The sequence below is a fragment of the Phaethon lepturus genome, unplaced genomic scaffold, assembly GCF_000687285.1.
Source record: "Phaethon lepturus isolate BGI_N335 unplaced genomic scaffold, ASM68728v1 scaffold13240, whole genome shotgun sequence".
In the NCBI taxonomy this organism is placed as follows: domain Eukaryota; kingdom Metazoa; phylum Chordata; class Aves; order Phaethontiformes; family Phaethontidae; genus Phaethon; species Phaethon lepturus.
Genome location: NW_010512686.1, coordinates 36,015 through 60,237, shown reverse-complemented (window position 1 = coordinate 60,237; position 24,223 = coordinate 36,015). Strand labels below are relative to the sequence as shown.

Genomic DNA, 24,223 nt, shown 5'->3' with positions numbered 1-24,223 from the left:
AAAAAGGATACCACCGTCAACAGCTGTAAATATTCGAGTATATACCCATTTACCACCACAGAGAAAGTTCCTTACTAAATAGTGCTTTGAAAACTTAAGGCCAGAACTAGGAAACTGAATACTGTATTATACAATTAAGTAGCCACAACAGTAACTTTGTAACTTGCAACTTTGAAGAGGCTATTCAAGAAGCACACGGTATGAGAAAAGCAGGTGATCAGCCTTTGCTCAAGTCTTCAATTTACATTGAATTCACGGACAAAATTCCCAGGCTGAGTATTATTTCAAGCCCTTTCATTGTTTAACCCACATTTTTCAAATCAGAAAGCTAAGTTTACAGGATTCATAAACAAACATTTCAGCATGAATTTAGACACAACAAAGTAGAACTTCATTTTGAAAATTGTGCATGTCCAGGTTGGCTTGAATTTAAGCTTTCCAGATTGTAATTTGAATGATGAAACCATCTGCCCACACCCTCCTCCTCTTCCCACGCTCCACAGGCTTCCCTAACTACAGGAATCCAGGATTTATTCTTGAACTGATAAAACAAGTAAGGTTCGGCAGGAGTCAGTAACCCCTTTGTCCAACACTTTCATCAAGGTACAGTTTTCCCCCTTCTGTTGGTTCCCTATTCAGTTCTCAACATCTCTGCTCTGAGTAAGTCTCCAGCAAAGCATAGTTTCAATCCCAAAGCTCCTCTATTGTATAGTAAGCAGCAGAGCAACTCTGTAGTAAACAGGAACATACTGTTTCAAACAGTAATTCCCATTTAAAGATTTATTTTTTTTTAAAAGCAAGATGACTTGTTTCAGGCTATGAAATACGTCATGACTAGTGCTTCTGTAGAGCTCCTTGACAGTAAAAATACAGTCACTTCCAGGCGAAGGAATGAAGCTGGAAGGTCAAGCAGATGAAGAACGGAGACTCCAAAACAGTTAAGATACACCAAACCACCTCACTGTAAACACAGAGAAGGGCGCCCCAAAAGCAATGCATTATCAAATTTGTTACCACATAATCACATGATGAAGTCTTCGGTCCTGACTGTGTTCTATGACTTCTAGAAATAGCGTTGTTCCTCCACCCCTACCCCCTCAGAGCACTTGCACAAAGGATTTTACTCAAAAGCTATCATGTCCCCATTTTTATATTACAGGTACACAGCTGAGCCCCACTAATGATGGGAACCAGGGGGGTGGGGGACAGGGGGGCACACACGCAAGGGGAGGACATAAATGTAAATAAAGGGAGGACAGGGAATAGCATGAATGTGCTTGAGAAGATTACAACAGCAGCTAGTACTTTACTATTCATCACATGAAAAAATTGACCACGCTGTTAAGGAGTTGGCATGTTACATGAGCTTTAAACAAGTCCAGCAAGCTGGATAAACCGTCTTGGCACTAACCAAGAAAATCAGCAGTGACAATGCCAGACCGAAAGTTTGCAATGCCTTTATTTGGCATGTTGCATCCCACTGATTTATGTGGCAAAATGAAGTACGACTGCCTTGTGGGGACTGGTTTTTCATTGCTTACAGATGGTAAGTTAGAACGTAAGCAGTAATGGAAAATAATTTTTGGCTTAATGGGACAGCTGTAATTATCACAGGAATAAAGCATACCCACAAAAAAGGCTTGATTCCCATGAAGGATGCATACAAAACAAGTGGTCTAGACACTCCTATGAACCCAGGACCCTCAAAGAGTCCAGCCATGAAGGCAGAAATCAAGACTATTGGCATTGTAAGTTAGACTTAAAAAGGGAAATTCTAGTGTTTTAACGACTTTCTTTTCAACTACTCAAGATAATTAGACGAGAGAGGTAACTATAAATAAATAGCATAAGTGAGGAGCAAACAAGACAATTTGTTCTGTGTAATTTATACTGTCATCAGGCCTTCCTCATATTAGTACCAGAATAGCAAGGAATGCAGCAAGCACTCCAAATTCTCCTAGCCAGATGGCTGCTTGAAGAGTTGCAACCTCGCTTCATTGGAACAGCTGAACTACCTCCTGACAAACTGCTCCAAAAGAGAGACACAATGAAATAACACATCTGCTTCTCATTAATACATATTAGTTATCAAAAGTTCTCCTCCTGGAGGGTGTAGCAGAAGGCTGTACTACTAAGTGAGGTTCAAAAACTAGTCTTCTGCTACTGTAGCTCCGTATCTGCATTGGCCATTGGTGCAATGAGATGCTGCAGTGCCCATTAGATTCTGCTCAAATGGCAGCATGGCATGAAGTTGCTCTCTAGAGAATTCTGAATGTCTGATTAATGTTCTTGAGTGTAGTTAGGGATACAGGTTACTAGTTAGCATTTTAACCAGGTGATGCAATCCTGTGCATCCTAACTGTTAAATCTACTTTTTGTGTTCTTGAAGCATGCGAGTATGAGAGCTGAGCTTCTCAATACTACTGCAAGGTAGGGAAATACCTGTCTTGCCAATGGAGAACAAGTACGGGGTAAATACTTGTGCAAGCTCACACAGGAATTCTGGCCAAGCCAAAACATAAAAGAATAAAATCAGAAGAGAACATTTAAGACAGCTCCTGAAATTAAGTGTCTTCATCCATCTGGTAATCTGAAAGTTTAAAAAGCGGGGGGGGAAGAAACCCTCTCAAAGTTATTTTAAAAAACAATTATTTAACCAATCTCTAGGAAGTTAGAAGGAAGTTAAACATGTAGTATATAATTAAGATGGAAAACTCTTTCAACAATCGATATTAGCTATCAGTATTCAACTACAACTGTTATCCATCTTCAGGCTCCAGAGTTTAAGCCTACATAATATGAGTAATTGAATCTCTAGCCTCTACAGAGAAGGCGGCTGAAACTGAAATGCCACTTGGACCACAATATAATGAGGGCAGAATTAAGGCGAGACAAACTTTACTTTCACTGACGGCTTATGAACTGCTGCCAGAAGAACCTAGAGAGGAAAAAAACCCTTCAGATTTGAATACAAGTTTCACCATTCAATGCTTAAACCTTCCCCCCCCCCCTTTTTTATAATAACTACTTATATGTTTCTTCTGACTTGTATGCATTTTAGAAGCCTTGTTTCGCCACCTGAATCCTGATGTTGAGAAAGTAGTGTTATTCAGTAAAAAAGGTCCAACAAAAGCAGAAATTCAGAAGTTCCTTACAGGCTACGAAGAAAATGCATTTAATGCTCCATGTTCTAACTACATACATATTTTTAACATACCATTTGCTTTTACCATCAGCTTGCTTACTTTAAGTATCATTTGTGCTGCAGCGTAGGACATCTATTTTTGCTGACCTGGGTTCATGATTATACAGTTAATTCATTTACTGTATGTAAGTCACCGTAAGAGGCATATACTCGAAAATTTACAACAGTTTTCCCGTTTTATCTTAAACATCCCTCTGTACACAAATGGATGAAGGCACAGGATGTGCAGGCTCACAGCTTTCATATTAAAGTCTTTTGTTGAAACTGTTCCACCTGTTCTCAGCCCTCTAAGAAAAAAAAGTCTTGAGGACTCCACTTTGTGGAAGAGCTCTATAAAAGCCTGAACGATGATTTTAAGTACTAAGGAGAAAATGAGAAACGTTAGGTACGTGAATTAGGAAATGTTAATTTCATGCACTTTAGGAACACACACTCACACCCCACAGTAGTAGAAGCAGTAGTAGAGGAAAACACTACATGTGTAGGGGTAGAAATATTTGTTACATCATGGTGCTGGCTGGCGATGGAGGGTTGCCGCCTTAGAGCCCCCTGAATGGTACTTCCACTCTGGAAAGCATTCACTACATCCATCTGCAAGGAATCAGAGATTGTGACAGCTTGCTCAGAGAGAGAGAGAGAGAGAGAGAGAGAGAACAAGAGAAAGGACCATCCCATCTATAACACACAAAAAGTAAAGAAAAAAGGCACTTTTCTTATAGAGCAGATACACAGGCAAGAGTTGCATTTAGAGCTGAAGAAAACAGAGGACCCTAAGGGATTACACATCCATCCATTCCCCCTTTTGACAGTCTCAGTCACACCAGTTAGAACTGCCACCTTAGTCAAAGGGCTGGAGATGGAGAGATTTCCCTCATAACACCCACTGCGTCCTACCTTTTTCAAGACCATACCTGAGTTTGTATCCTGTTTAGGCCCCTAAACCACAAGATCTGACCACGACGTAATTCTCTCTCAGCATGATCGATCTCCTCTACGTCTTCCGCTAATTCTTCTTCAGGAATCTCTTCCTTTTGTGTTCCATGACCAGCTTCTTTAAGGAATTTCAGACGGCTGGTTGGAATTGTTGAAATCAACTAACAGTGAATGAAAAATATGAATCAGGATTATTCTTTTTTTTTTTTAATATAATTGTAATAGCAGACTTAAGGCTTAACATAATAACTTGCATACAATTGGCAAAGTTGAAAAAATTCTGTAAATGGGATGAGTGCATCAATATAGAGCTGAATAGCTGCAAAGCTGTGAATATCCTTACCACCTCAACTGAGGTGTGAAATTAAACTTGCACGAGAAACCTCGAAAACAAAATGTCCTTGCTAGAGACAAAGAATTCCACTTTAATAGTACTTGACTATGCCAGGAAGGAGCAGTATTGAAGCTAAAAGAGCCGTTCATTCTGTAGATTGTGCTTGTATGTACAGCTTTCAGAGCTCCACCAGTTTGATGAGCATGATGTGTTACCTCAAGTGAGAACTACATCATTTCAATTAAAGTAGACACAGTTAATTCAGAAATACAGAGCAGGCATGCATTCTTTTGTGACCCGGAAGGTATCAATCCATTTGCAAGGCGAGTGATGTTTCCGAAACCCTTATCCCAAACTCTCACTGTGCTACTTGGTGTACACTAGTTCATCTATCTTAAACTAAACAAAACCTACATATGGCTGTTCCAGCTTTCTTTTTCATCCCCACCTTCAGGGCTATTCTGGTGAACTATGTAGTTAAGGGGAGTCATCTTTTGATACGTCCAATCTAGCAGATCCAGATCAGTTCCAAGACTGCTTTCCTTGATCATCACAAACCTAGAAGACCATTTCAGCAGCTGCAGAGGAAAAAGACTGCTCCAAAAGCAAAATAAACAGCCCTTTATGCTGAAATTGCAATCTGGGAGCATTCATAGTAGCACTTGAGTTTCTACCATTCTCAGAAAGTCAAAAGCCCTTTGACTTTAATGAGATGCTAGAGCAGCATGAACTGCAGCAAGGAAGCTTTGCCCTTGCAAGACACTTTGGGTCAAAGGTATTTTCAAGCCATCTCAATTCTCTTCTAGGCTACTTTTAAACCTCAGAGTGACTCTATTTGATTTTTTTTAAATAATTAATTTTTCAGGGAATCTTATTAAAAAGCTTATATCCACTTTCAGAATATATGTCTGTGCGTGTATTTACAACTAAAATTCACCCTATCAATTTTATACTGAAACTTGAAGTGTCCTTTACAAAACAGAAGGAAAGAAACTGTAATGGAAAACTCTTCATGTGGTATGAAAAGTTTAGACAACTATGTCATTAAATAATGAAAAACTCCATAGCTCTTAAATTTCATGTAAATAAGCTTGCTGCTTACAAGCACTGTTGTGCATGCAATAGTAATGAACCCCTAAAGGGTGGGGAAAGAACCAGAGAAGGGTGGGTGGCGGATATATATATATAAAAAAACCACCACCACAACAAAATGCAATAGCTTAATAGGTAGGAGAACTTTCCAATTATTTCATAGTTATGCAAAGTAATATTAAAGAGAAAATTGTTTTGTGTTTTGCTGCATTTCTTGCTATTCTAGGAATTTTTTAGATCAAGAGAATACTAGCAAGTTTAACAACTCTGATTTTTCAAGAAAACTGTTCAACGCTAATTTAAATATATTTCAACATTAACAGGTTCATTGCATCTGTATTCTTACAGAAATTCTTCTAATACTTATCTGGCTAAAGATATAATTTCATATTTAAAAGGTAACTACAGCTGCTTCTAGTTAAAAGTTAGTAAACATAAACCAGCCATAGCATCTAGCTATTAAATGTAACTAATTGACCAAGTCAGAGTAATACTCAAGACATATCCAACTAAGGGCTTCCTAGCTATTGACCTAGTCAATTTTAATCAGTATTTTATGTTAATCTCCATATAGTCACATAGTCCACTTGAAAGATCTGAATGCTAAAGATAGTCTATTTATCTTTTCCATGTCAAGTAGTCTAATGCAAGTAGATAATTGGCATTTTGAAAAAGCTAGTTTACCTGGCCCCAGAGTAGTGTTCCCATGCCCAGGAAAATGGACCACAGCCACTGTTCGATCGAGAGTTCTGAGCAACTGAAAGGCTTCCCACCAAACTGCACAATAATTATCTGTGAAGGGCAACATCATTAAACAACAGGAATCACTGACCTGTTACTAGAAAATTCCTTAATGCTTCAAGATCACTACAGGCAACTCTGCATTAGAACATAGGATTTTCCATCTTATTAGGCATACACTTCCATTATCTGAGCAGTTTAAGTAAGTTTCCAAACCTAAGCCATCTTCTCAGGCTTTTCAGTGTTTCAAGAACTACGCATTTATTCTTCAAATGTCACACTCACAAAAACCTGTTGACTACTTCATTTTGCTTGCAGTTCTTTCTCTTCATTTCACAGTTACAGCATGTATTAGATACCACAAATCTACAGTGATTATTTATCACATGAACACCCATCTCAGAACTAAGTTGATTAATAAACTTGTATTAATAGAAGTCATAGATCCACAAGACATGAAACATTTCGGAAATAATTCAATAGAATATTACTGTGCATGCCATCAGTGTGAATGTCAGATGTTAAATCATCACAGTGTGACATCGGTGTAGTAAGTCTTGTGAGAAGGGGGTAGAGATCTCAACAGCTAAATTAAATGAGCTCCTACTGACTTGCCTATTACAACAAGCTGTACAGGCCCTAACGAGCAAGGTATCCCTCTGCATAGGAATTATATGCATGACAGTCTGCCCTGGAGAATCAACAATTCAAGTAGCAGGGCAGGCATGAAAAGGAGACAGTATTGACCATTAAGTAGGACACTTGAAAGCTGAAAAGCCCAGAGTATCTTCTATTAACACAGAATAAAACACTGAGATGACAACTCAGGAGTTACTTATTTGGGAAGGCATTCAGTGTGTCAAGTTTATAAAGGGAACACAGCTGCAGTCAGGAGCAATTTCTACATATTTGGCTTTGTTGCAAAACAACAGTCAGTCTGCTGCATATGCAACCCTGAAAAATGAGTGACTTCTGAAGAAGTGTCATCTAAACCAAACCTAATCCTGGGAGAATAAATTAGCTAACTTTACATGACGTAGAGATGCATGCATTTGCATCGCTTGAACTGCTATGAATTTGGTCAACTGCATGGAATCCCAAGTCTAAGACGCGGCTTAAGGCATAGGTTATATGTTAAGCCTGAAATAACTTCAGTCAAAATGAAGAAGAGTGCTGAAAAAAAGCATTTTTTGTTGGCATTGATTTGTTGGCTATTTCTTCTGATGAATTAAAAGTTAAGGCCATTTAGAAGGTGAAATAATGTCTTGTAAACCATTTTCTTTAGATTCAATTTTGACTTGGTGTTTCTCAACACTAGTGTGTTAACCCAATCACTTTCAGATTATTTAATTTCATTTGTTAGCATATACTGAGTTAGCTAACTAGTTTTTGCAAATCTGCCTAGATGCACCAACAGAAGGTCCCTAGACATCAGTATTTTTCACATAAAACACCAGCATCTATTTTAGAGTTACAGATAATTCTAAAATGTATACCAACACAGATAACTGATTTCTGCATCAGGAAGATAAAAACTGATACTTATGTTTCTAAAGTTAATTCATGTCCTAATCTCATTAAGAAGATATGAGAAGTTGTAACTTTTCTTTCATTGTTTAAATGGGCTCTCATTCAGATGCACAGGCAGATACTACAAGGAAGAGTTCTGACTAGGTTGGGGAACATACATCATCTTCACATTTTGCCAAAAGACTAGAACACCAAGACCAAATTGAAGGACTAGAAAATTCAAGAGGTAAATACAACTATTTCAACATTCCAATTCTACCATTTTCAAAGAGGTCTTACCTGAAAACCCTGTCAAGCACTACAAACATACAGAGTAGTATAAAGTACGTATATATACACAGTAATACTAAGTGATTAATAGCATGTTTGACACTGAATATTTTCCACATTGCAGAAGTGAAATTCCTGGCACTAGTTGATTAGCATTTCCAAGGTAAGCAAGTACATCAGTATACTAAGTGCATTTTCCCCTCACTCTCCAAGAATTTACTTACCTGCACAATAAATGTCCCCAGAACAATAGAACAGAAGATCACGTTGTTAAAGATTCCTTCAAAAACGTTTCTTTCACCATGAATTTTTCGGGCATTAATTTCATTAAAAAGCTGCATCATCACAAATGTGTTAAATACAATAGTATAATGCTCTGAAGGAGGAGCATGCAGAGGTGCATTTCTTCCACTATCGATATCAAAAATTCTCTCACCTGTGTAAAAAAGGCATTTATCATCAGCTTAATTGCTGTCTTTACACACACACAAAAACTACAACAAAAAAATAGTTTTAAGATCACATCTCTGTATACACCTTTTAGAATAACTTTGTAAAGCCTCAGTATTCTTACCAGCAAACAGGAGTGTGAAGACCACTACGAGCTGGTAGAATGCATGACCCAAAATGTTCTTCATCATTGTACGAGAAATCAAAGGTTTGTTTCTACCATAAGGCTTTCGCAACAGAAGAGCTTCAGTGGGTGGTTCTGTTGCCAGGGCAAGAGAAGCTAATGTGTCCATTATGAGATTTACCCACAGCATCTGCACAGCTTTAAGTGGAGAATCCTAGAAAGATAGATACATAAGCCCTCCAATACAAGTGAACAAATTGCAGCTATTAAAGGCATTTATTATACAACATGGCCATGTTCTGAAGAGCTTTATGTTCTTTGGACTAGTATTTAAGTGAAAGTTTGAATTAAAGAGTTAATCAGTCATGACATTTTCAATCTTTATTAGTTGAAACAATCCACCACCAGTACATACTTGTGTTATGCATGCTCCTGTAAAAGCAACAATAACTGCTACTACATTGACAGTAAGCTGGAACTGAAGAAATTTGGAGATGCTGTCATATACGTTTCGTCCCCACATAACTGCTTTAACAATACTTGTGAAGTTGTCGTCTGTAAGGATAATATCAGAAGCTTCTTTAGCTACGTCTGTTCCAGCAATACCCTGGTAGAAAAAGAAAAAAAACTATGAAATATAACAGGATGCACTGACTTATGTAATAGAAGCTATTATTATATCCTTGGTCAGCATTCACTTTGATGCACCATGTCTGAAGGACTGTTTTCATACAAGCACCTAAAGTTCTACTCAAGCACAGGAAAATGTAAACGAAAAAGAGGTAACGTTGTCTTTAAAATAAAGGCCTTTTTACAAATCCTCAGGTGGACGATAAAGACACTGTGTAAGCTCTCCCAAAGAAATGTTACTGAACACTGCTCAAGTCAAAGGCCACCAGATGGTGCAGTACTACAGTTTAGCCTATGTCCTAACGCGCTTGCCGTATGGATTCCAGCGGTAGGGCGACGCATGTGCTCCCAACACAGTAGAATGCATCATTCTAATGCGTATCACTTTACCAAAAACCTTTTGCAGAAGTGTGCTGGCATTAAACAGTAGAACATGCAATGTCATTGTGTATGACATTCTTAAGTTTTAAGCACCTGTAGTCTCCTACAGTATCCAAACAGTTAAGCTGAGTTCTGTGTAATACCTACTTCAAGGGTATTCATTTTGCTTTTGGCATTTCAAAAACACTAACTCAATAGTAAATTTATGATCCCTATTCTTGATACATTGTTTTGCCTAGTTAAAGAGTCACCTGCACAGCTATGTGTACACCTTAAAAGGTACTGTTAAGTATCATATAGTAGATGGCATATTTTAAGTGCTATTTAGATAAGCAGTTAGTTTCTTACAGAGATTAACATAGTCAGCAACTGCAGGAAACATTTTAGTTCTGGAAAACAAATCTGCCCCTGACAGTGCCAACTACAGCAGCTATACAATAGCAGAAAACAGATACTTGTTGAAACAAGACTGTTGCAGTCTAGAGAACATTTCACGTGTAGCTGTCAAATTTGCAAGTTACGCTTTTGGAAAATGCTCCTTAAGAATGACACAAAAACTCTTCCCATTTTTTCCTTCAAGATTAGCATCTGAGTCAGTGCATCTGCATGTGGTGTGGGAGTGTGGTCTTAATTTTCTTTTTTCCTTCAATGCTTGATAATGAGTTTTTAAAGACTAAAGTGACCTACTAGCACCAAACTGTACCTTTTCAGCTTAAGACTGGGGAGGAAACTTGAGGCAAGAGGAAGCTAGAGGAATCTATGTTACAGTGTTTTGAAAGAGACAGAAGAAAGCTGAAGCCTACATAGTTAAAGCATGAATCCATCTAGTACTAGCACTTAAAGCCAAGACTTGGTTTCGCAACCATTTGAAAGGGTAGTTGAGAGTTTAAATTGAGAAAACCAAGTAATCTAAGGAACCATCCAGACAAAAGCAGATCCTAGATTGTCATAAAATGCTGTTACTTTAGTTGTATTAGAGATGTCTCTTAGTATAGCCTCCAAAGCCACTTTAAACATCAACTGGCAGTTTCATTATAGTCTCCCTGTTCCTATGCATCATCTCATGGAAAACAGATGAGTAAGCTCATTCCATATTGCGTATAAGCTTTACTCAAAGTCAACATAGTATGCTATTTACTACTTAAAGTAATTTTGCCTTATGTTGAACAAATCTCATTTCAGAAATCTTCAGTATCTGTAATTCTGCTCCTACCTTTTGCAACAAGCCTTTGTATAATAAGGTTTTGATCTGCAAGAGACTGGGAATCTGTGTTTGAGTTTTATTCAATGGTAAATGCCACAAGAATGTTTTCCATTACATAAAAACATGGTTAAATTGGAAGACTGGGGAAGGAGGGAAAAGTAATTACTATTAAGTGTGAGAGATGTTGACTCTGTTAGTTGTATATTAGGCTCATGAAACAAGCAGGGTTGTTTAATCTTCTTTTAAGTGATTTGGCAAGTTATTTTATCAAAACAGGTCTCCAAAATACTGAAGATTAAAAAAAAAAAAAAGTCATACCATAGCAAATCCAACATCTGCCTTCTTCAGAGCTGGACCATCATTGGTACCATCACCAGTTACTGCTACAACTTGCCTCTGTTCAAAGACAGTGCTGTCAATTATACCTAAAATAAAAGGAGATCTCAATGTTACCGTTCAAAATCGACAATGCAGCACAGATTAAAACTGAAAGAAAAAACCCAGTTTTTGTCTTCTTTAGAGTCATCAACAACAAAAAACATCACAGATAGTTCTAGTTGGCTCCATTTCTCAAGCAAGAAAAAAAAAAAAATTAAAAAAAAAATCAACTGGCAAATGAAGACACCCTCACAGACATTTCTGACTGCTCAGTCCTGTTTTTCTAGAAGCAGAAAAAAAAAAAGTCTAGCTTTACTTAGAAACTCAGATAGTTTTTACTTACCTTTTACTAGAGTATGTTTGTCAGTGGGTGAAGACCTTGCAAGAACACGAAGCTTTGGCCAAATTTTATCTATTCGCTCTTGCTCTATCTGCAAAAGGAGTACTGGTTATATTTTACAGTTAGGAGACTTAGAATATCTGCTGATCTACTCTACATAGTCAGTATGCTTACCTCGCCTTTTTCATTGCGTATTCTCCTGTTAAAGTCTTTGCCCTCTAAACACAGGAAGTCTTCACCAGGATTCAGAATACCACATTTTAATGCAATAGCACGAGCAGTGTTAATGTTATCACCAGTGACCATACGTACAGTTATGCCTGCACGTTGACACTTTTTTATTGCATCAGGTACCTGTAGGCAAAAAAAAAGAAAAAGCCCACAGGCTCAGAGATTGTACATTAGCTGAACAGATCTAGACATGTGAGTGAAAGGAATGGTTTTGGCTCAACCCAGGATAACTTTTATTTTAAAATCAAGATTGTTGCTATGGAACATTAAAAAAATTAAGTAGCTTTACCACAGTTCTTTTCCTGAAAAGCACACAAATGGCAATTCTGGCAAAGGGGCTTAGTAGTTGTTATGTCATGTTCCCTGCCCACCCTACCCCCTATCATTTTTCTAATACTGCAGTATTAAAAAATGCCACAAAAATCCTCATGACATATTAGGCTGTAGTGTTCAAAGGTACTTAGTACTGGCTTTTCAATTATGATTATGTGAAATAAACTACAGCTCACACTCACTACTTCACCTTTTAGTGTGAAGCGATGATAATGCGGATCAGACCGAAGTTCCCCTTACACATGGCATAAAAGCTTTCACTATTGAAAAATACTGCCCTCCTTAGACCTCAACCACAAGCAAGCCGGACTCCTTACCTCAGTTCTCAGGTGACAAACCCTCCTTTCCATCATTCCCCATGAGAAGCTGGCAACAAGCACAATGGCTAATATTATCCTAAACCACATTCCTAATTTTCCAAGTGGTAAAAAAATGACAAGTTGTTCCATCTACTGAGACCCTGCACAGTAAGTGCCTTAAGTCATTAGTTTGCACAGAGCTTCAGTAACACAGCATAAGTGACATTAAGAAGATTTAATCTGCTTTTATAGCTCCATTAACTTTCCCCCCGAAGAAATTAGATTTTCATTTATCAACTATGCTTAAGGCATACAGTAGCAATTCAGTTTCTTGTACTCTCTGCGCAACGAACAACAACATGAATCAAGATCCATTGTAACAGAATCACTGCAGTTTAGTCAGTGACCCTACCTCAGGTCTCACAGGATCTTCAATCCCAACAACAGCAATGCACGTCAGACCAGTAACAATATCATTTTCATTGTCCCATTCTGGCTCAGGTTCCCCTGCTGGGAAGTCTCTGAATGCCAGGCAGATGGTTCTGAGCCCTTCAGAAGCCATTGGCTCAATTACAGTTTTCACGATATCATCACGGTCCCTAGGTCTAAATACCTTTGGTTCTCCATTAGCACTCAGTATTTTGAAGCACCTGAAAAGGAAAGTTTAAAGAGTTATCAAATTTTAACCAGAAGTTCAGACCATTCAATGGCTTATTAGTCAACTCCAGTAAGTTACCACAAGCTTTGTTTTCGCTAGACTCACACACAAAGAAGCCAGGAGCAGCATCTCTTAAGGCAATTTTGTCCCTATGCACTCAGTATCTTCCCAATTGCAAAACCTAACTAGCTGTAGAAAGTTAACTGAGCCATTCATCCTAGGATGAAAATAACGCCCAAAGAATTTAGGACACAAACATTAGTTACCTCCCAGAAGTATCCATTTCTCCATTGCACGTAAACAGACTGGTGACTGTGCTGGCTGAGTCAGTCAATACAGTTTAAAGTTCCACAAAATAATCCCACCTTGTTAACAGTTATACGAGTCTCAGAAGTACGGTACGCTTCCAGAACATGCATGTGGTGCTTAAACAGCTGTAAGCACTAAACTTACAGCACTAAAAGCAAACTCTGGCACTGCTATACCCTTAAGAGTAGTATAGTACCACCCCTCCGCCGCAATCTAAGTGCGGAGAATTCAGAAAGCATCTGGCATAGAGTTCTTAATGTGAAGTATTAAATTAAAAACACTTAAATCTGATTTAAGTTTGTGTAGGAGAGTAGATTCAACACTATATACTTTAGCATTTCAACACATGCTCTTTTAGTTATGTTTCTTTGTGCCAAAGACGCCGCTGCTTTCATAGGCAGCATACATTACCAATATTGATGCCGTGAATATAACACTAGCAAATATTTTGAACAATACATTTCGTATTGTTCATCTGCATCCTTAGCAAAGTTTTGCATAAAGCAACGTCATAAGCATTTGTTTTACAAATTAGTACTAACGTGGCAATGAATAAAAATATACAAATTTATGTCTTCTTTTGAAATATCAAGTTTGGACCTGGCAGATCTGCTAAGATGACTACTGTTACATTTAAGTGTTTGGTCCAAGGGTTTAGGGAATTCCTAGGTGCAATACATATAAAAAAGTTTCCACCTCAGCCAAGAAATTAAAATGAAGCAGTCCCTTAAAGCTTAATAGTATTTTTCTTAACTGAAACTTGAAGTCTATCTGAATTTCCTGATTTTGGTTGTCAGCCATCACTAAGGAGATCTTGTGTTACCTGCAGTCATAGGGCTTATGATAAATTCAGAGCATTCCAAGATGACTAAACAGAAGCCAATAAGCTTTACATAAAAGATTTCATTGAAACTCACTTCAAATATATGACTTGACGGTAAAGAAAGAAAAATAAAACTGCTCTGCTTGAAAAAGTTTGCTGCATTTCTCCTACACTTATTAGTGACTAACTTGTGTTTTATAAATATTCCTGCTTAAGCTTTCAGTGCTCAAGAATAGTCATACACTTTATAATAAAGAATGAGCAGCACAATTGACAAACCAGGTTACAAACTCTGAGATTAATTTCTCGTACTGCATATGTAGTGGATAAAGAAAGTGGCTTATGATGCTAAGACTTTTTCCTAGTTGATGCCTACACAGAAATAGTTTTGGAATTACAACTATTCCAACAGTATCAAAATTAATCTAGGTTGTCTTGTTCTTTGCCAAATGCCATTACTATTTATTTTCTTATCTCAGTTTTGAAGCCAAGTGGACCACATGAGTCTGGGCTGAATTGCTCAATAAGATAATAAGGTACAAAATACTTCTGAAGGTAGAAGTAATGCAAACATAGGCATACTTATTCACTGACGCAACTTGTCTTAAAAATCTAGCTATGAAAAAATTCACATCTAAATCTAAGTTCTGTTTCAAAAGGAACAACAGTCCGTTAAAGATCGACCTTTTGCTGTCAGCATTAAGTCGAACAGAAGGAAGATTTCATCTTTTTCCTTTGGTGCACTTGTACTTGCCTAGATAATGATTTGGGGGACTAGTAGCAAGCAAAGAGGTAAACTGAACTGATGAACATAATATATGCGTTACTCAGACTAGAAAAAGTCTGACATTAGAACCAAAATCAGACTGGCTACAGCTGCTGTTCCTGCAGAATATGATGCATACTTGCTTGACTTCTCTCCTCACCTAGTTAGGCGTTACCAGAGACTTCTTCACACCTAAAGATTTGTCCTGGTGGTGACTAATCTCTCGCTAACAGTCTAATCTCATTCTAATAAATCCTCTGTTGTAGATGGGCAGGTGGATAAGGAAGCAATTTACTTTGTCACATTAAAAACTGTCAAGTTTCTCCATTGGCCAAATTCAACCTCCTGTTAAAATGATCAACTTGGACACCAACTTGCAAAGTGTTTTGAAGATAAAAGTAAGTCCTTCCTGGAATTTAGGCATATCAGCTGTTGGGAATGTACTGGAAGGTGGGTGTGCGTTTTGACCAGTCACACCTACAACTACAGTAGTTTAGCTAGAGAATAGATCAATTCATAGACGCTTTCCTGTATCAGAGCACTGTTTGCAACTTAAAATTAATCACCACCAGCTCTTTTTTGGGGGCTGGGGTGCACGAATTAAAGTAATTGAAATGCTAATTGCCCATCCTACTGCAGAAAGTCAAACAATTGAGGCAAACTGGGAAGCTGGCTGCAATCACAAGGGTTTAGGACTGCTGCACTTGTGAGTAGGGCAACAGAAATATTTCATTATGGCACAATGTTGTTTAGCACTTCAGTCTCCTCACCTATCACAACATTTAGCCAAATTTAAGTGTTGAATTACAATAGTAATTGTTCTTATGTATCAGAGCACTGTTTGCAACTTAAAATTAATCACCACCAGCTCTTTTTTGGGGGCTGGGGTGCACGAATTAAAGTAATTGAAATGCTAATTGCCCATCCTACTGCAGAAAGTCAAACAATTGAGGCAAACTGGGAAGCTGGCTGCAATCACAAGGGTTTAGGACTGCTGCACTTGTGAGTAGGGCAACAGAAATATTTCATTATGGCACAATGTTGTTTAGCACTTAAGTCTCCTCATCTATCACAACATTTAGCCAATTTAAGTGTTGAATTACAATAGTAGTTGTTCTTACTTTTTAAGAACTATCTCAGAGGCACCTTTACTGAATATCCGGTAACTGCCATCAGAGTTTTTTAACACAGTACTCATAGATTTTCTAACAGAGTTGAAGGTGTACACTTTGTACAAATCTTCTTCTGGTATCTCATTTCTTACATCCTGATAATCTCGTTTTAAATCCAAGAGCAATCCCAGCAAGGCACATTCAGTTTTATTTCCAACATGGCGTGGTAGGCCACCTTCTTTTTCAGGAGGCTGCAAAGAAGAACAAGAACCTTCGCTGATTAGGAGGTTAACTTATGAACCACTTAGGCACAGCATTTAGAAAACAAGGAAGCTAAGGCCAAGCTTAGCTCTAGGATGGGGAAGTTTCACTTTCACAATGATTACTCTATAAACTCCTACGAGTCATGAGCCAAAGTCATATCATTGGCTTTTGTAAGTAACAACTTCTGTACCTGTTTAGGACCTTTCAGTCCCTTTCTCAGACTCTGAAATCACCCACTCAGTTTGTATCAAATCCTAGCATGACCTTTCTAAAAGGTACTTTTCCATTACTTGAAATATCTATCTGATTGATTGAGTGTAGTCCCTAGATAATTATTTTGCATTTGAAAAGTACAGATAAAGATAAGTTTAAGTAAACTGATTTAAGCAAGATAAATGGCATTATTTCTGCTAAATTAAAGTATCCTATCCTGTAATAACTCTTCCTCAATGACTTAAGACTCCGATCACATCACCCGTTAGCCTTCTACCGAACAAACTAATTCTTTAAGCTTCTTAAGTCTCACTACAAGCTCAATTTTCCAGGCCATGGCCTATTTAACTGGAAAGAGTTCAGAAACAAGTTTCCAACCCTTTAATACCAGAACAAGTTTCTTAACTCAGCAATGTGAAATATGCATGTACTAGTGCTATAAGTAAAGGAATATTTCTCTCAAGACTTGATTTCTGAGCTTATACAGATATAACGTTGCTGCAAGATCTTGGATTTGGCTGTTCTGGATACTCAACACCTTCAAAATGTTCACTTTAATGTGCAGTGTAAGATGTTCAGTTCTGAGGTCCCCAGTACAAGAAACATGGGCATGCAGGAGCAAGTCCAACCATACGCCACGAGGATGATAAAGGGAATGGAGCACCTGACATGAGGAGAGGCTGAGAGAGCTGGGACTGTTCAGCCTGGAGAAGAGAAGACTCTAGGAGAGAAACTTATTGGTACGTATCAAATGCCTGAATGGGGCAGGCAGGTGGAGCAACAGTAAAGACTGCCAAGCACACTTCTTAGTGGTGCCCAGTGAGAGGACAACAGGCAACGGGTACAAACTGAAACTCCTGAAATTCCATTTGAACATAAGGCAACATCATTTTACTCTAAGGGTGGTCAAATACTTGAGTAGATTGCCTAGAGGTTGCAGAGTCTCCACCCGTCGAGATTCTTAAAACTGGACTGGACACAGCCCTGAGCAACATGCTCTGGCTGACCCTGCTTTGAGCGGGGGGGTTAGACCAGAGAATCTCAAGAGGTCCCTTTCAGTCCTCTGTGGTTCTGTAAAACAGACTAACTCTGACTGCACTGGATATAATTTGATTAAAGTTGTAGTAGTAACGGACCTGGTCAGTTTACATGCAGCTACTTTTTTTTCTTTCTATAAAAAAAGATCTTTAGAAAATAGACTGTGAAACTCCTCACATGCTATAACTCATTAGTAGTATTTCAGCCTTGTTTCACAGAAATTGGTGGTGGTGATCTTGATGTGTCACTTCAAATACTGCTATTAAGGAAATTCTTGAAGAGGTACCATCCTTACTGGCTGAAAAGTAGTAGGACTGGGGTTTTACTGCTATTCTGTACAAGTGGAAGCTTCTACTAAATCTTGAAGTGCTAATTTATTTATTTGTTAAAGCTAGTTAATATTCTTTGAGGCAGTAAAAATAAAAGTTATGCAACATGATGGAATAACTAGGAAGCTACATTTGGAGTTGCAGAAAATGATGCACACAAAATTGCTAAATAGTCCAGTATTTAAAATGTGTAACAGTCCATTATTCTCTTTATTTCAAAATATTTTGGAAGTCTCAAACAGGGTATAAGCAAAGATGTTACAATCCTAAGGCCTACAAACTCATACAACAGTATCTGGAATAAAAATTCACCAAAATCCTCATCTGTACTTGCATTTTCTCATTACATTCTAGCTGATATTATGCAACTCTGACATGTTTACTTTGAAGTAGCACTCAAATCAAGCCAAGAGCCTCTTCAAGTAAGGAAAACAGCCCCACTTATAAAAAGGAATTTAGACACAACTGTGAACTTAAAGGAAGTTATCTTCCTGAGATTGTATCTTTGAATTATCAGTTCTAACTGAAATAAGCTATTTTTGAAGTTTAGTCTCAAATGAACAGTTGAGCAATCTGCAGCAGGTACAAAATACCTTACATTGCATTTTGCCACACACTTACACTTAACTGCCTACCATGTGGCCACCAGACAATTTGCCTCTTTAGAGGAAGTTGAGTAGTTACCTTGATTAGAACGCAGGAATCCACTTACCAGTATTTTGGAAGTATAAGCACAATTGACAGAAATTCCTGTCACAAGGTAAGCCATAGTTTTCTCTGGAATAGCTTCAGGTTCTGGAATTTTTTTATAATGTTTTTCATTGATGTAGGCTTGGACCACTGTCATTCTGTTCATGGTCAATGTTCCCGTTTTATCTGAGCAAATAGCTGTTGCATTGCCCATTGTTTCACACGCATCCAGATGTCTCACCAAGTTATTATCTTTCATCATTTTCTAAGGAAATAAAAGCAGTCAACAGTTATCCATGACCATTACTTCACATTTTAGAAATTCTTATTTAGAGTGTCCAGTCTTACATAGCAGTTTCAGAAGACACTCAGCCTTTAAGTTATCTGACATCTTAGAGAGGAAGAAATTGTAGGTGCTACATTCTGTAAGGATTCCTTTAAGTCCATTAAGTCACAGTAAATTTCATTTTGAACAAGGTTCATAAATACAGCCTTAATCTCCTGTATTTGCATGTCACACTGACTACTGATACTAATGAGACTGTTAGCAAAGAGTTTATGATGCTACTTAAAAATAGAGGAGAGGTACAGACTGAGCTTTACCAGATACATTAAAAGAAGTCTTTTTGCTTACGAGAAGGATCAAGTAGCTAGGTTACAGACTTATCCGAACATCGGATGACATATATTTCAAAGATGCTAGAGTCAGACTTAAAACCAAATACAAACCGGAAGCCTAATGTTTCAGTTAAGATAGTGATGACTACACAAGTTTCATAGGTCAAATATTACTTTAAATTCTTTACTTAACAGGTTTGGATAGTATTTTGACCTCAAAGAGGCAGAGTAACTTCAAATGATACAATACTAAGGCCACTACTAGTTAGTGCTGTAAATTATTAACTTTTAGAACACAGCCTAAACAGCCATTGTCTTTACAATTAGAGATTCAGATCAATAAACAGTCCCAGCACGCTGAAGCAATAAGAAAATTAAGACAAAGAGCATGAGTTAAAAAACATGTTGTATAATAAATAGAAAATTATATGTTCTACAGTATTCAGTCCTCAAGAAGAATCAATGTGGAAACTTCTGTAGTAGTTGCTTAACACAGCAGTTAGGTAGAAGTCCAGGTTTACAGAAGAGTTTGTTATTTACAAATTCTAACACATTTGTTTATTATAAGCAAATGCTACAATGTTATGAGCTAAATCCATTCATCTTTAGTTGGTGACAAGCTTTCACTGCTCACTGTTCATGTTAGTGTGCATTTAGATACTAAGAAAAATACTATGGCATATTTTTCATGCAGTTAAGAGAAAGAAGAAAAGCTTCTCCCCAATCTGTTACGTATATGTGACGCAGCATATCTCAGCTGAGATTTTACAGCTGATGAATACACCCGCCTACCTTTAAAATCTGTTCCCCATCTATCTACTTACCTTAACAGAGTAAGCCAGAGATATAGTGACTGCAAGTGGAAGACCTTCTGGTACTGCCACCACCAAGACTGTAACTCCAATAATGAAGAACTTCACAAAATACTGAATATAAATTGGTGTACATTCAGCAAGCCAAGGTCTCTTCTGAACCCAGAAGGTATCAATCACAAAATACAACACAAGGATAATGACTGTGATTGCAGACATCAACAAACCTTGTTAAAAAGAGAATAAACAATTTTCAGAAATTATCTCAAATACCAGGCAGTACAGACTGGGGAAAAGTCAAGTGCAAATACTTCTGCCCTTATAGAAGTTAGTTTCTAAGATTTTAAGTCAGGCAAGTCAGGAAACATGAGGTAGTTCTCAAAGGTGTTCCAACTGCGGATGCAAGTATTTCCTCATGTATTTCATCTAGAAACTTCTAAAATCTTCTTTTTTTCCCCCATCTAATTGAAAAGCCTAGTTCTAATTATCTAGAAAAGCATAGATGCAACAGGAGAGATCAAAATGTAAAGTCAATTGACTAAGAGTAAGAACTGAAATAATTCAGCAGGCCTTCAATGATTGTACTGATGACTTATTCATTAGAGAAAGCTACTGACAGCCTGCACCCTGCTTCCTGCTAAAGGTGGGATTAAAGATATTAGCTAAGCACAGTGTTCAATGACCTGTCTTATGATATAGGTGCTGAAGCCATTTTTGAGCTGTGGGCTGGGCTACAAGACCTCAAGAAGCTCCTTCTAGGCTAAATATTTCAACAATTCTACATGGACCAAAATAAATCCTGAAATATTTCAATTAAACCTCTACATACTAGATAACATAGCCAAAAATTTACACTGAACTTCATTGTTGTTTTAGTCTACTTTCAAGAAGCGACAGTTTATCAACTGTTTTGACAAGACAGCTAAATATTAGCTGATAGAAGACTAACAGAAGCTAAGGGATACTAGAAAGTCAATAAAATGTTACATATCAGCAAGGCATATGTTAAGTGGAAATTCCTAAGCCTCTGAAAGTACCAGAGATAACCTAGTCGACCCTACCACATTTACCAGACTTCACTCAATTTATAGTTCTCTAGGTACATCACTAAATGCCATATCTTATCTAAAAAGATCTTTCATAACAGTTCTCTTGCAGAAGCCTGAATCTATTAAGTCAAGGAAAAATAAAAGCCATCCACATGACAGTCTCAGAAGGCATCAGCACACTGGCACAGTGGCATACTTGCATGCATTTGTATTTTGCACTTAAAATAATCAAGCCAGTCAAGGCTAGCTACTTAAGTTATCACAATCTATGCATGTTCCAACTTTATTCAGACATGTGACATCATACCTGCTTTGCCAATCTGAACTGCGAGCTTTGTAAGTTTGCCTTGAAGAACCGACTTTTCTTTCTTTGGCAAATTTGCTCTCTTCTTGTCTTTCTCATCTCCATCCCCACCATCCTCACTCTTCAGTGGTTGCATTTCCATGGCTGCACCATCTTGAGCTTTAGCTAAAAGTTAAGATCAAATGATGTTTATCCATTGAGGAGTCCCTCACATCAACAATACTTAAAAAGCTTAATAACAGCAGGCTCCACTAAACACCAGTACTGTGTAGTACCTTGTATCCTGAGATGCCATACTACATGTGAATGTTTGAACAAGTGTATTTGATGCAGGTGCCCAGGTGCTGGCAGCAGGGGAGCAGCAGCCCATGGATAAGACCATGGTGGGGCAGGTTGTCCCCCTGCAGCCCATGGAGGGCCACAGTGGAGCAGATATCCACACTGCAGCCCATGAGAGACCTCACACCGCAGCAGGCAGATGTGTCCTGAAAGAAGCTGCAGCCTATGAAGGGCCCATGCCAGAGCAGGCTCCTGGCAGGCAGGAGCTGTGGCCTGTGGGAGACCCGACCCATGCTTGTGCAGTCTGTTCCTGAAGGACTGTACCCTGAGGGAAGGATGCGCACTGAAGAACTTCATGGGAGGGACTCTACAATGGAGCGGGGGAAGAGCATGAGGATGAAGGAGCAGAGACGAGTGTTGTGAACTGACCAAAAAACCCTTTTCTCCATTCCCCTGTGCTCCTCAGACAGAGGAGGTAGAGGAATCAGGAGTGAACTTAAGCCTCAAAGGATGGTTGTGTGGGGGACAGGTGGTTTTAGTTGCTTTTGTTCCTCGCCACCCTACTCTATTTTTAATTGGCAATAAAGTAATATTCCCCAAGTTGAGTCTGTTTTGCCTGTGAAGATAAGTGATATCCCCATCCTTATTTCAACTCACAAGCTTTTCATCCTATTTTCTGCCCCATCCTTCTGAGGAGGGGGAGTGAGAGCACAGCCGGGTGGGCATCTGGCAGTCAGCCAAGGTTAACTCACCTCAACAAGATAGCTTGAAAATCATTGGTAAAGTTTATTTTTGTAGTATCTAGCTATGTTGAGACTTCCAAGTTTGTTTAAGCATTTGTTTTGGGGAGATTCACTTATGTCATCTTTAGCATAAGCACTTTGGATCTAAGCATTCAATATGCATTTTCATAGGAAAGTATGTGTTCATTACATACACCCTCAGAAAATAGGGACTTGCAAGAATAGATCAGAGAATCTGCATTTACCTTTGTTGCGGTTTTCAACAGCTCCATCTTGCTTTTTACCTGCCGGAGAGGGGAACAAGTTGTGTTTTAAATTGGCTGTGCAGAGTCCATTTCAGTGTTCATGTTTATATACAATGCATACATTACCTTATGCTGAAACAAGCAACTGCATTTTTTTAAAAAGTATAGAACAAACTGGAGGCAGAGGGCTAACATAACAGAGTCTGTAAAAGTACAGGTCAACTCATAGAAACATCTCATATCAGTTTTTTAGACTTCACTTTTCCCATACAAGACTACTGCAGTGTTATGCTACCATAGTTAAGTTTGCACAAATTACTGATACAGACATTCATTACTTATGAGGAAAGCTTTTAAAAGGCTTGTCGAAATGTGGGTGTTTTGGTTTTTGTTTAGGAAAGAAATCTGTGACATTAAAGTGATTCTGGTAGCCTCAGTCTCACTTTGTTCTTCCAACTCTTGGCAACTGTATCTGACTACTACTGTAAATGAACTGTAGGATCTCACTTCCAGAATCAGTGCTTTTGTACAACATTGCAGAAGCTACTGTAGTATAAAATATTTATAAATCCACACCAAAGCTTAATGGAGGTACAGCGCTGGATTACCGGATCTATGCTAACCCTATTTACGCAAGCATGAACATAATCTGTTGGCAACATACCAATATTACACCACTAAGAGAACCGTTCATGTTCATAATGAAATATCACTCCTACCTCTGTTCAGAAATGGAGTTCAACAAGTGATCATAAAGGACAGTGAAATAATAAAACACTTAAAGAGTGAAACATTAAAAGTAACTAGAAGACCAACACATGATGTGTAGCTTTTTGGGGCGGGGGGGCACACTACCTTTTTTTGTTTGGCTTTTCAGGTTAAAAGGTTTAGATACTACCTTAGGAGGAAAGTTTGTCACTTGCCAAGTAGAGAAAGCAAGGGTTATAGTTACTATTTGAAATAACCTGAAATGAAAGCACAAAATTGAGGAACTTTGAATGAAACCCAGAACTTCTCAGTATCACTGGTAATTCGTTAAGTCTTTGGCCTTAAGTTACATAGACTGAAACGTACAAGAGTACTCAGGTAGAAGCAAATCAAGCCTGTCTGGCTTGACATTTAATAACTCCACTACATTATTACTGCAGACATAGTCTGATTTCTATATATAAGATTTCCCCTGAGCATCCTCAGAACATCTCAGGATAAAAAAAAAAAGGCATGTTCACCTTCCCCAGAAGATGCCACTTCAGACTTCTTAAGAACTCATCTTTCTCTCCTAATTTAGTATTTGTTCCTTCCCAGTTCCCCTTTCCCTCTTAAGAAGAGCGAAGTTCTACACCTGAGTTACTTCTAACTTCTTGTACATACATTTGCTTTCACTCTGAACAAAGCCATACACAGCCAACTAAAAATAGCCACTTTAATCTCCTTAACATTCACAGAGAATCTAATTTAGTTTAACCCGAGTTTTACCAAGGAGAATCTTATCAGGC

The 24,223-nt window shown here is 38.1% G+C and overlaps 1 protein-coding gene across 7 annotated transcripts in view; it reads right to left on the bottom strand.

The window, feature by feature from the left end:
• ATP2B1 (ATPase, Ca++ transporting, plasma membrane 1) overlaps nucleotides 1–24,223 on the bottom strand; it is a 35,240-nt gene that overhangs the window by 1,980 nt on the left and 9,037 nt on the right. Inside the window, exons 6-20 of one of the 7 annotated variants that reach the window (XM_010287773.1) lie at nucleotides 22,728–22,766; nucleotides 21,464–21,625; nucleotides 20,120–20,334; nucleotides 18,700–18,942; nucleotides 16,153–16,394; nucleotides 12,888–13,125; nucleotides 11,787–11,966; nucleotides 11,616–11,703; nucleotides 11,213–11,319; nucleotides 9,095–9,286; nucleotides 8,680–8,893; nucleotides 8,330–8,541; nucleotides 6,249–6,356; nucleotides 4,117–4,299; nucleotides 3,643–3,796 (exon numbers count right to left, since the gene is read on the bottom strand). In XM_010287773.1, coding sequence (XP_010286075.1) covers nucleotides 3,643–3,796; nucleotides 4,117–4,299; nucleotides 6,249–6,356; nucleotides 8,330–8,541; nucleotides 8,680–8,893; nucleotides 9,095–9,286; nucleotides 11,213–11,319; nucleotides 11,616–11,703; nucleotides 11,787–11,966; nucleotides 12,888–13,125; nucleotides 16,153–16,394; nucleotides 18,700–18,942; nucleotides 20,120–20,334; nucleotides 21,464–21,625; nucleotides 22,728–22,766 — 2,577 coding nt within the window. Of the gene's footprint in view, nucleotides 1–3,503; nucleotides 3,797–4,116; nucleotides 4,300–6,248; nucleotides 6,357–8,329; nucleotides 8,542–8,679; nucleotides 8,894–9,094; nucleotides 9,287–11,212; nucleotides 11,320–11,615; nucleotides 11,704–11,786; nucleotides 11,967–12,887; nucleotides 13,126–16,152; nucleotides 16,395–18,699; nucleotides 18,943–20,119; nucleotides 20,335–21,463; nucleotides 21,626–22,727; nucleotides 22,767–24,223 lie in introns of those variants that run through there. The other 6 variants (XM_010287758.1, XM_010287765.1, XM_010287735.1 and 3 more) reach the window with 6 other exon arrangements.